The sequence below is a fragment of the Scleropages formosus genome, chromosome 4 (assembly GCF_900964775.1).
Source record: "Scleropages formosus chromosome 4, fSclFor1.1, whole genome shotgun sequence".
Lineage (NCBI taxonomy): Eukaryota > Metazoa > Chordata > Actinopteri > Osteoglossiformes > Osteoglossidae > Scleropages > Scleropages formosus.
The window spans coordinates 31281681-31293323 of NC_041809.1; the positions used below are offsets into that span (position 1 = coordinate 31281681).

Consider the following 11643-nt stretch of genomic DNA (forward strand, 5'->3'; position numbering starts at 1 on the left):
GTAGACCTTGAGCGGCACAAATTTGTGGACCTTATCCTGTGTGAAGCATTAATTTATTAGAGAGAGAGAGAGAGAGAGAGAGAGAGAGAGAAATACATTTAAGGTTTAACAGGAAAGTGATGCAATTCAACTGATATTGAGTCATTTTTAATAGGGGGCATTGAATTTATGGTTATATATTTTCCAGTCTCATCTCTTGAATTTTACATAAATTAGGCGCACATTTAAAGCATGTAGCTTTGCTTCCATAACCTAGAACTGTGCCAGTTTTTCTGTTCATGAAGAGATAGAGCTAGTAAAAAAGACAAGTGTCAAAACTATTTGACCCAAAACATTCACAGGAATTTTAATATTCCTGTGACTATGATGATTATATTGTAGTTCGCAAACATGTGATTGCAATGTACATTTACTCATTTAGCAGACACTTTTCTCCAAAGCGACTTCCAGAGAACTCTATGTAGTAATAACAGCCCTGACCCTTATTCACCTCATCCATATACCAGAGAAACACACTCATGCTCTGTCAATCACACGCACAATGGGTGCTTTTTTTCGGAGTCACCAATAGACCTGAACAGCATGTCTTTGGATTAGGAGAGGAAACCAGAGCACCCAGCGGAAACCCACACGGACTGAGTGGGGATCGAATCCATGCCTTCAGTACTTGGTGTGCCACCGTGCAACCCAAAGTACACTGTTCTTACTCTTTGGAATTAAAGAGTAGAGTCTCATCATTACTCTTCTCTTTGGTGCAATGGCTCCAGATGTTCAGACCAATGTATGATGTAACTTCAGGAGCTGATGTGTAACATGAGGACAGGATGGACAACAGCCAGAGGTGTCCACTAAGGCTCTGAAGTGCATCACCGTGAACTTACCCGGCAAACAGACACTGTTCTCCGCAGCCTTTTGCCTTGTTATGAGGAAGGGCAGGAAGTGAACTCGGGCGAGCAGAACATCTCACGGGAACCATGACATGAGTTTGAGTCTGAATCATGCTTTCGTTTGCGAGCGTGTAAGCAACACACACGGCGAGAAATCTTATATTTGTGCACACAATATATTATACAATTATAATATTATTCCGGTCCATTTACAGGACTGTGATGATGTGTATGAATTCAGAACTGAATTGATGTGCAGGGTGGGGGGACATGAGGAACATTGTGTCTGTGTGTGTGTGAGAGAGAGAGAGAGAGAAACCTTCTCTTTTTATGTAATGCCATTATATAACCCTCATCCGTTTACAAAATAGATGCGACAAACTGTGTGAGGCAGAGGTGCCAGACAACAGGGATCATCAAAATTCTCCAGAATCTGTTCCTCAAGCCCGGGGCTGAGTCACCCGCCCGGGGAAACGCGGACTGTCTGTGAAAGGAAGAGTTCCGCCTCAGCGCTGAGCCCACCGTCGCTGCGGCTCCTCGGCGTCGCACACCAAAGCGCGCGCTAAGTCCCAAATTACACCGTAACGTGCGCTGACTCCGCGAACGCAGTCGCGCTCGCGCTGCAGCTCGAATTACTCCGTGTTGCGGCAAGTGGCCGGAGCGCCGAGGACTGGAGGCGGCGCTTCGTTCAGCGTTGTTGGGAGCCGCGTTCAAGTCAAGAGAAGAGCGGAGCCGAGAGGGGGGGGGGTGGCGCTCTCTCTCTGTCTCTCTCAAATACACACAGACACACACCTGAGACCTCGCTCACGTCTCTGTGAAACGACGACAGCACCTTCTTCGCCACTGCGCTCCTGAGGCGTTCGCGCGCTCCACTCCCGCACGCGGACAGACTGAGTGAGAGGGAAAGGAGGCACGCGGCCGCGGACAGCACGCGCATCGCCAGGTACATGATCATTTTACACCTCCGTTCGCCCTTCGTCTGATGCGGAGACTTCTTAATTTCCGCTGATTTACCTGTGTGTCTTAGTGCGGTTTCAAGGTGAAGGGTGACTGTGTGTGTGTGTGTGTGTGTGTGTGTGTCTAACGATCGATTCCGCTTCCCACCGCACTGCCACTTGAATTACAGTGCTTCACGCTGTGTATACAATTTACAGTAATACAGACTGTATTATAATTACTGTGGTTTTACGCTGTTTCTCCCCGGCCTTATTATTACTGCTCTAGTGTATTTTCGGTGTCGTGTAACCGTTTGTGTCGATGGGTGGCAGGAAAATGAAAGGGTTTTAAACATTTGGAGGGACAGGTACGAAATACCTCACTGACTGGTGATGTTGTGCTGTGGAAGTTTCTGTCACCAAGACAAATTCCTTGTATATTATGTGAACATACTTGGCAATAAAGCTCGTTCTGATTCCAATGATGTGTATGATAATGGGGAGAATAATATTAATAATATAATTTATGCTAATATCGTATTGTGCTGTACATCTCATGCTCATTCTGTGCATAATTGAAATAGCCGCGCAAAATGTGTGTATTGTGTTATGTGTCATTGTGCAGATGTTCATATTTTATTCTCGTAGGGAGTTCCCACGGACACATTTGAATTGCGAGAGGGCCACGACTATACACGGCAGTGTTACACTTTAACTGCTTTTGACAGCGGAGTTTGAATACTTACAGTACGAGCATTGTTCGAAGAAATCAGCGAGTTGAGGGCAAAAGCATGTGCACTGCAAACAATGCTCTACTGTAGACCCCTGACAGTCACTGTGTTCTTTGTAAGAATTCACTATTTCAGCAGCGCAAAAAATGCTGTGAGAATATTGCACGTCCTCTACATTATGTAAGAGGCGAACACTCCTGTCAAGTGCAGAAAAGTACCGTCTTTTTCTTGGCAGCTTCTCCCCAGAAACGTACTTTAATTAAACAGAAAGTAAAACTAATTCGTTGTTATAATTTTACATTCCAAGCTAGCCAGATATAGGTTGCCTTTATTTAAAAATCATCTATTACCTGTTAAACTTGTATTTTTGTGGACTTCTATAGTCTTTTTTTTTTTTTTCTTTAGGCCTGAAGACTTCTGTTCTTGGCTTAAGTGTTAAGTAGAAATTGTCTGTTTAATTAATGACATAGTATCACACAAACACAAAAGATAAAGTTTCACATTTAGCCTAAGCAAAGCATTCATTTATGTTGTTGTATTGCAATTGCATTTTTTTATACTTCTTTCTTTCAATAATGGATTGCTGTAGAAATGGTCTCTGCTATATGACTCCCTTTTGTGTGTTGTTTCACAGATACAGCTCTCATTATTTGTGAACATATCTGGCCATAACGCACTTCTACTCTACAAGCGCAGTGACATATTTTACTGGATATTAAAATGGTCGGTGCGATACTATTTCTTCCCATTTGATATTTTAATTCAAAATAATGCCACTGAAAATGAATTAATCAAATTCAGCATGTTTTGCCTTTAACGGCTTGCTTTGTTTAGTCAGGTTTTGTAAGACTGCAGGTTGCACTCTGTGCTAGGAGAAACCATTCTGGAGGAATGTGACACCGTGTGTGTGGTAAGTGTTGGTGGCACTTGACACTCCCACGTTTCAGGAATGTTGATGTCTCAGATGGTTGACATCAAAAGGATGGGCAAACCCATCCTCCGACTTCGCAATAGTAAGTTTGTCATAGTGGTTGTCGTAACGAGCTTGTGATCTTACATCAGTCCATGGTGCGCTGGACAAAAAGGTTCTGCAGCTGTATGGCAAATGCAGTCATCCCCCAACACGCCTACTGGTGTTACAAGAATTCGACTTTACTATGAGTTTCACTTAATACCCCCACTTTTTCTTAGGAGGCATTCCTTTGCGTTTAGTATGTGAGCTGATTTTGGATTTTGCGAGCCTCCTGACTTCTGAACAGTACGAGACATTTACATTTTTATTTGCATGTACTCATTTAGCACATACTTTTTACCAAAGTAACTTACAATTATTATGTAACATACAATGTTAGATACACTATACTAAATGCCCTGTTATCATTCGCACATTTAAGAGCACAGTAGTGTAACTCACATACATACATGCAAACATACATACACACTCAGGGGACTTTAGAGCCACCAGCTCACCTGAAACATTTATGTGGACTGTGGAAGGAATTGCATGGGAACATAGTGAGGTGCAGGTGGGGATTTATCTGCAGATGGGACATTTTTATGTATAACTGTTCTGTGCCTTATGAAGGGATTTTCAGCAAGGCATTACCTTCGTAACATGGGGAAGACTGTTTCGTGTATTTTAGAGATTAACAGGAAGTTACTGTTGACTGGCTGATGATTTTATCCAGAATGGCATACATTGTCACTCAGTTGTACAGGGAGGCGTCTCATTTGGGTTCAGCATATTTGTAATTCCAGCATCTACGTAAGTACAGCAGGATCCTTATTTGCTCCTAAACCAGTGGCCGTCAAATTATAAACCCGTAACTTTAGTAGGACGCTATTTGCCGTTTGGTGACGAACACCCATAGTCCAATGGAATGTTCATTGATGTCACAGCTACAAGACTGTGTAGGGCTTCTGTACTATTTTTCCATCTCTTCCATTATTAATTATAACCATATGCTGCATTTCAGTTATTTTGTTTAGATTATTATGAAACAGTGTACAGCTGCGTAGTACTATAGTGACATGTATATGAGCAAACCTGATTTTGGGAAGAACACTGAACATACTTCAACAAAATAGTAAAAATACAAAAATCATCTTGCCCTACAGTTTCTCAGGATTGTGTGTGTTATTCTGTAGTAGATTATTGTTCTCCGATTCTTGATGTTGTAAACGATATTAAAATCTGTTTTGAAATCACTTGATGAGTTTTCCTGTTTGAACACGACTGAGAGTAAATATGCGCTTTTGCCCGTGACATGGAATGTAACAAAAGGGGCCCAGAGGCGCAATACTGTCACTGAGAATCCCCAAAAGGGCACATGAGGAGACTTTTCTCAGCATTCTTTCAACCAGCCATGAGGCAAGGTGGTCCTGCTGTAGTGCTATTTCTACCATCTACACATCTTCCTAGACCATGTCAGGCATGGTTTGATAGTAAACAGTCATAGCTGCGGTACTGTTACCAAGACATAATTGCAACTAAATCACCTAAACACATCACATGTTGTTTAGGTAAAAACCACATCCAAAAAGAAATACAGCCTGCATATGCTTTGAAAAGTCTTCATTTTCTGAGACCAGTGGGATTGCATTGTACTTTGTTTTGGTTTCTTATGTCTTGCCACGTGCATACATAGCAGCCACCATTGAAAAGGTGTAACAGGAACATGGAAATATTATCACAAAGAAAGCTTTTCCTGTGAGTCAGACACAGGCGTCTGCAGGCTCCATGCGTTCTGGGAAACTATAACCCTGGACCCGCCAGTGGGAGGGACTGGAGCGGTGCCCAGTTCCCTAACCTGTCTTGTATGCCGCTCCTTTGAAGGAGGGTTCAGAGATTGAAACGCTGCTGTGTTCAGGTCCATCCCTTGGGCATAATAAGCTCTGTGTGCCATCAGGACATGGTCAGCCAGGTCACTGAAAGCTCCAATGTTGTCTTCATCTCCTCCTCTCTTTCCTGTTCAGTCCTCTTTTGCCCTTGCTTAATAGCTGAGCATTCCTAATGAGCAGCAAATTGGTCCTAAGCCCATTTGCCCCAGCAAAATTTCAGTTTTTCCATGCGTGAACAAGCCGTTCACGCTCCCCTCTAATAAAACGTACACAGACATCAATATTACTCATTATTCACTATTAATATGCTTGTTATCTCTTTCTTTAAGCAACCACTGGAGGGAAAGAGCTGTCATCCATTGTTGATTTAAAACAAAATCCCAAAATAGGCCTCGGTTTCATTCATAATTAAATGTAGTTGTAATGTGTATTGCTGTTGCATATAGGAGTTTTTTTTTTTGATTTGATCTATGGAGAGAAGAATCTTTTTTGTGGTGGGCTGACTGATTTGTCATTTGTCACACAGATCACAGTGATTGGGGGCTAATGAGAGGCTGGCTGTGAGTATCACACAAATTTTCTGGATGGTGGCTCTAGGTTACAAGCAGAGTTGGCCTGGGTATTAGACAGAGCAATCGCTACTTTCATAAACAACCACTTTCTACCAAAACAAGGAGAATATTGTTGGTACTGTGTGACAGGCACGAGGCAGCTGAGGGTGGACTAACTCTATTTATCATACTTCCGGGCCATATTCCAAAGCAGAACTCTAGTCAAATAGGTAAAGTGAAACAGTACTTCCACTCTGATTTAACAAAGAAACTTTGGCTAACTGAGGAAATGTTCTCAAAACTCAAATCAATGCTAAACCCTGCAAAAACTGCCAAGACTCCTCGCTCTTCTCTCCACTCAGACTGATCAAAGTCCTTTGAAAGAGACGGTTTAATTGGGCTTTATTGGCCGTACCAGGTAACAAGCTTCTCCCAGGTTCAGCCGAGTCCGGAAGGTAGGGGCGTGAAAAGTGTTCCTCCCTGCCACATACCGCATTGTACTGTGTTGTACTTTGTTTTCAGAACTGAGGAAGAAAAAAAAAAAAACATTGGCATCTGGCACACAATGGCTCTTCCAGAAAAGCTTCAGAGCATTAAAATTCAAGCACATAAAGTGAAATGTAATAGAGGAGGTTTACATTTGATCGCATGAGTACAAGAGAAATGAGACACCAGATGGAGGCTTGTGTGGAAGCTCTCATTTCGCTCACCCTCTTTGTGTGTGTTTCTCAACGTCATGGGCTGTGTCTCTCATGTCATTCGCGCTCTTTGCTTGTGTTCTTCAGCGTCATGGATGACTAGTGTGGTGACTCAGCGTGAACTCGTTGCCTGAACTCCTCTATCTCTTGAAGGAATTTTAACATAAAGGTTCCGGCATTTCTTGCATAACTATGGGATAAATAGCTCATAAACTATAAAATGTGATTACCTTAATTCTAATTCATCCTGTGTCTTTGTTTCAGCAAACGCTTGAGGCTCAAGCAGCGGAGGGGTCTGACCCGGTGGAAAAACATTCATTGCTGGATTTTTTTCTGAAGACGTCATCATGGACCATTTCAAACGGTCTTTCCTGGAAGTGTCACATTGTTATATTTAAAACTGAATATATACTGAATTCTATGTTATTGCATTTTATGGCTAAATGTGATAGCAATCAGTCACCGCACTAATAACACAAACTGGAAAGGACAAGCCCTGCTTTTCCTTCTCCTCTGGCCTCCAAGCATCCTCATTGTCTCTGTGTCACTGTACTGCAGCTCAGCAGTCAATGCAGTGACTTGATTCCGAACAGTTGCGACAGGTGATCTGTTCCTTCTTCGCTGGGATACTCATCCGAGAGATTTGCCTTAATCCCGGGGAAGATCCGTAAATGTCCAACAAAGCACCCATTTACCTGAAGCGGGGCAGCCGCAGGGGAAAGAAGGAGAAGTTGCGGGACATCCTGTCTTCAGATATGATTAGCCCACCGCTGGGGGATTTCCGGCACACCATCCACATTGGAAGCGGCGGTGGAAAAGACGACGTGTTCGGTGACCTGTCCTTTCTTCAAGGAAAGTTCCATCTGCTCCCTGGACAGCAGGACCCGGGGCTCTCTCAACACCCAGGTCTGTTGGCCCGTCCAGCCAGCATCTGTGGACACACACTGTCCTCAGAGAGTTCTCCACTGCTGAAGAACGCCTTCTCCCTGCCAGTCATGGGTAATGTGCAGGCCCTTGCGCTGCCCAGCTCTGGCTCTGCTCCTTCTCAGTCCCAGGCGCCACCTCCCAAACCACCCAGGCTTCACCTGGATGACAGGAGGCTATCGAGCTTTCCACCAGCAACCTCCGATCATCCCTTTCAGTCATCTGGCAAAACCTCGCCCATCTCTCCACCATCCCCCGGGGGATCCCCCGAGGGCCGGTCCTTACTTCAGGAGGCCTATCCAGAGGAAACGGAACAGGAGCAGTCCTATCTCTCTCATGCCGGCTCTCTGCTCTCCCTGCACTTGGACTTGGGACCCTCCATCCTAGATGATGTGCTGCAGATCATGGACAAGCATGATGTGGGCCACGTCAACGGAACTTGTCTACATGGGGGGCGGCAAGAGATTTTCACCTAGGTGCAGGACTTCCTTGGGCAGGACAGTGAGTCACGTCTCCTTTCCATTCTCCCACTCAGGTGCGAAGACCTTTCTTTTTAAAAAGGTTACTAACGGTGTCCACAAGCAAGCCTAGCTGAGCCACCTGGAATAAAGATCAACAAATTACTGTAACCTTCTTATTATTTTCAACTGTAACCCAACATTTTCACCTGGATAAGTACTTATTTTTAAACAAACACATTTAGGTTATACTTTGAGATTGTTCCATGTCACTGGCTGAATTGCTGCAGTTTACAATCTCCCGGAGGTGTGATGGAGTCGTGTGTGTAAAACGGTAAAAACAGGTTACCCTGGTTAGGGATTTTAGGCTCTTAGACTAGTTGAAAACTGTTAAGCCCATTGACTCCTGTGTGAAACACAACACTGCTGTTTAGTGTAGTGGAGGAACCACTTTACTGCCACTTATCTACTTTTTATTAACATTCTGTTTTGTACTAATAATAGCGTTCTGACTGGGACAATGGATGTCATGCCTGCACAGCTCAGTCTCAGACTTCCGACTTTTCTGTTGGGATTCCTTTAAAACGGCACTGGAAGACGACTGCACGTCATTAATGGCATCTGGGGAGGATGACATCAGTGGTCCTCTGTCCGAATACCCGAACGGAAACTGGTCTCCAGCGCCGCACCCTGGGATTGTTGGCATTTTTGGTCCTTTCTTTGGTCTTACTTTTTAAAAGTAAGCATCAACATTCGGTATTCATAAGAACTGGATGACAGAAGAGGTGTCAGAATCGGTTAAGTTCTGCATTTCTTGGTCACTGCACAGAGCCTCTGAACAGCTTATGGTCTCCATATGACACTTAGATGGTTTTTAATCTGTAATATTACTTGAATTTGTAATCCATTTAAGTCTTCATCAGGCAATAAAATGTAAAGCAAAAAAATGAGAGAACCCACATTTTTCACAAGGACCCATCTCCTTGTTTCAACTTTTACCGGAACATTACAGGTTAATATTGCGGGTTTGTAGTTCTTTTAATGTACCCTTTTTTGTAAACCGACAGTGCATAAATAATAAAAATAGTTTTACTGTCACTATAGGTGTCAGTATCTGTGTAAGTATGCAATGAAAGATTAATAACCTGTTAATATTGTACCATAAGTTCTCCAAGTCTTATGGTTTGTTACCATGTTAGTTTGTTCTTGTAATTAAGGATGTATGGATCTAAATTAAAGGAGAGATTTTTTTTGTACAGTTTGGTAATTATGTAATAAAATGTGCCTCTTTTAAACCACAGCCTCTGTGATGAAGAGTAAGCTTTTATTTTTCATCTATATCTGGAACTGAGTAAGAAATAAGAGAAAGGAAAGTTGACGAAGTGAAGATACTGTGGTATAGTGTGATATGTGTTTCTCATCTTGGAAACGTTCACTGGCAGATTCTGCACTGTAACAATCCTGTATACAGTAATTCCTGTAAATATATATACTCCTTAGTTGCCGTTTTAAAATGTTTTGGGTTATGTGCAGAGCCATTGAAGTACAGCTCAAATGTCCACTATCTGTAGTGAAGTTTTGAAAGTGTTACAAGGTGTAAATGACTTAAAGTAATTTAAATCCTCTGTAATGAAATGACACAGCGTAAAAGTTACGAATGCGATGTGCGAATGTGACACTAGATGCGGTAATCGAAACCTACTTTTCTCACTGTGGGTTGAGCACGTCACACTTTCATCCTCTTTTAAAAGAATTTGCTTTTCTTTATTTTTTTAAACTCACTTATCACACACCAGTGATGTTTAAATTAGCAAAATGACTATTTTATGTGTTTACTTGAAGGGCCAATCTCAGAGCTGTAGGGCATTTTTACAGTGCTTCAAGACAATGGAGAAATTATATTGTCAGTGCTTCATGGTTACCTTCGAGATGTGTGCTTTTCAGGACGCTTTTGAATGGCCTGGTAACAGTATTGAATTCCTGGAGATGCTGTCCTAGACAACTGTTCTGCTTGACTGGGTAGGGGCCCCTCATTAAGCCGTTTTTTGGGAGAGGGTCCAAAGGCAGACCTCAGACGATGTTGCGAAGCACACTGGATTCTGCCTAGAATCGCGGCCAGATAGCACCCCGGCCACAAAAGGTGGTCCTCTTGAAAAGAACCTTATTTTGGTTGAATGTGGATGATGCCAGGCTCCCCATACTGAGATCTGGGAATGGGGGGTGGGGGGGGGGAGGTTGAGGATCAGCGCTCTGCAAAATGTGGTGTTGGACACTGCTTGTGTCAGTCTTGATGTACAATATTTGCAAAGAGGAAAACTATAGCTTTTCATATACAACCAGGAGCATAAAAGTGTGCTTAAATGCTAAGCATTGTGTATAAATATTTGTAAATAAATTTATAATTTGCCACTGTACGTCGTACATCAGATAATAAGTACAAATGTGCAGTGGCAGCTGGCGACTCACATTATCGTGGTATTGGCAGTTTTCGAACTGATTTACTCCAGATGTGATACTTCCTCCCATAGTCCAAAGGTTTGTGTTTCAGGTGAAGCGGTGCTTCTAAAGTGACCTTAATGCGTGTATGCATGTGTGTGATTGCACTGTGATGGGCTGATGTGCACTGCCTCCTGCCCTATGGTTCTGAGAAAGGCTCTGGATCACCATGACCCTGCATTCAACATGCAGGTTGGAGTTAGGGTCAGGATGGGTGGAAGGATGGATGAGGTTGCGGGTCTGGAACACATGGCCTGCAGATAATAACATCTGTGTTACCTTTTGCACAAACCTCATGGGAAACCCAGTTGTACACACCGCTTACTGCGGTTACCTCGTTTCGTACGCGGAAAAACACCACAACAGAATGTGTTTTGACGTCTCGGATTCTCCGCAAATTGTCTGCTGGATTCTTCCGTTCGTTTCTCCCTGCTTTTCAACAGCGTTTTGCTTGTTCCCCGAGTACGTTCCGAGAGGCTCGGAACACACAGCTACTCCAGAGCAAATGATGGTAAGAGGAGTGGAATTCTGCTGAATCATTTCCCGAGCTCCGCTGCGTTCGCATACGTTTCTCCCATGTTTTTGCCGAGACGTGAATCCGCGCGGGGCACGAGGGAACCACCCTTGGTCTGCTGGCCTTGTATGATCTCACTTTCAGGAACACTAATCGTATTATAGTATTATAGTAATTTTAGGCTGCTTGTCCACAGAGCAAAGTTTGACCAGGAGAATTTCACGTCCTGCGTTGTTTTTTTGCCCTCGTTTGTAAACGTGGGGGCTTTAACCTAACATACATTGTGAACCATCCTCCAAGGAGGACATCTCCTCTCTGCTACTTGATCGCTCATTGCTGTTCACAGCCAAGTGTTGGGTCCTGTGTTAAACCGCCGGTCTGACTTGAAGATGAGCGTCAGTGAGCGAGGACTCCAGGGATTCTCAACGTAACCCTGAAATAACCGTGCGGTAACTGCTGGCGAGGTCAGTTCAAAGCTCTTTCTTTTCTGATGACGTATCTTCGTGATCCAAATCCTCACCGAGCAGTGGATCTTCTCTCCGTTATGTTAGACAGTCGTCGCGTGCTATTTGAGTTAATATACCTCAAGTTGAGAACGGCTACATCCA

At 43.5% G+C, this 11643-nt stretch overlaps 1 protein-coding gene across 2 annotated transcripts; it reads left to right on the top strand.

Moving 5' to 3' along the window:
* The first annotated feature begins 1381 nt into the window (after positions 1–1381).
* On the top strand, positions 1382–9245 carry cdc42ep2 (CDC42 effector protein (Rho GTPase binding) 2). Of its 2 annotated transcripts, XR_001966105.2 has the most exons (3): positions 1382–1830; positions 6908–8102; positions 8530–9244. XR_001966105.2 is itself a non-coding variant. In XM_018751585.1 (2 exons), the coding sequence occupies exon 2, from the start codon at positions 7315–7317 to the stop codon at positions 8041–8043; it is 729 nt and encodes a 242-aa protein (XP_018607101.1). In that variant the 5' UTR covers positions 1382–1830; positions 6908–7314; the 3' UTR covers positions 8044–9245. The 2 variants fall into 2 exon arrangements, 1 of the variants encoding a protein (XP_018607101.1); XM_018751585.1 differs by having other exon boundaries at positions 6908–9245.
* Positions 9246–11643: the final 2398 nt, after the last annotated feature.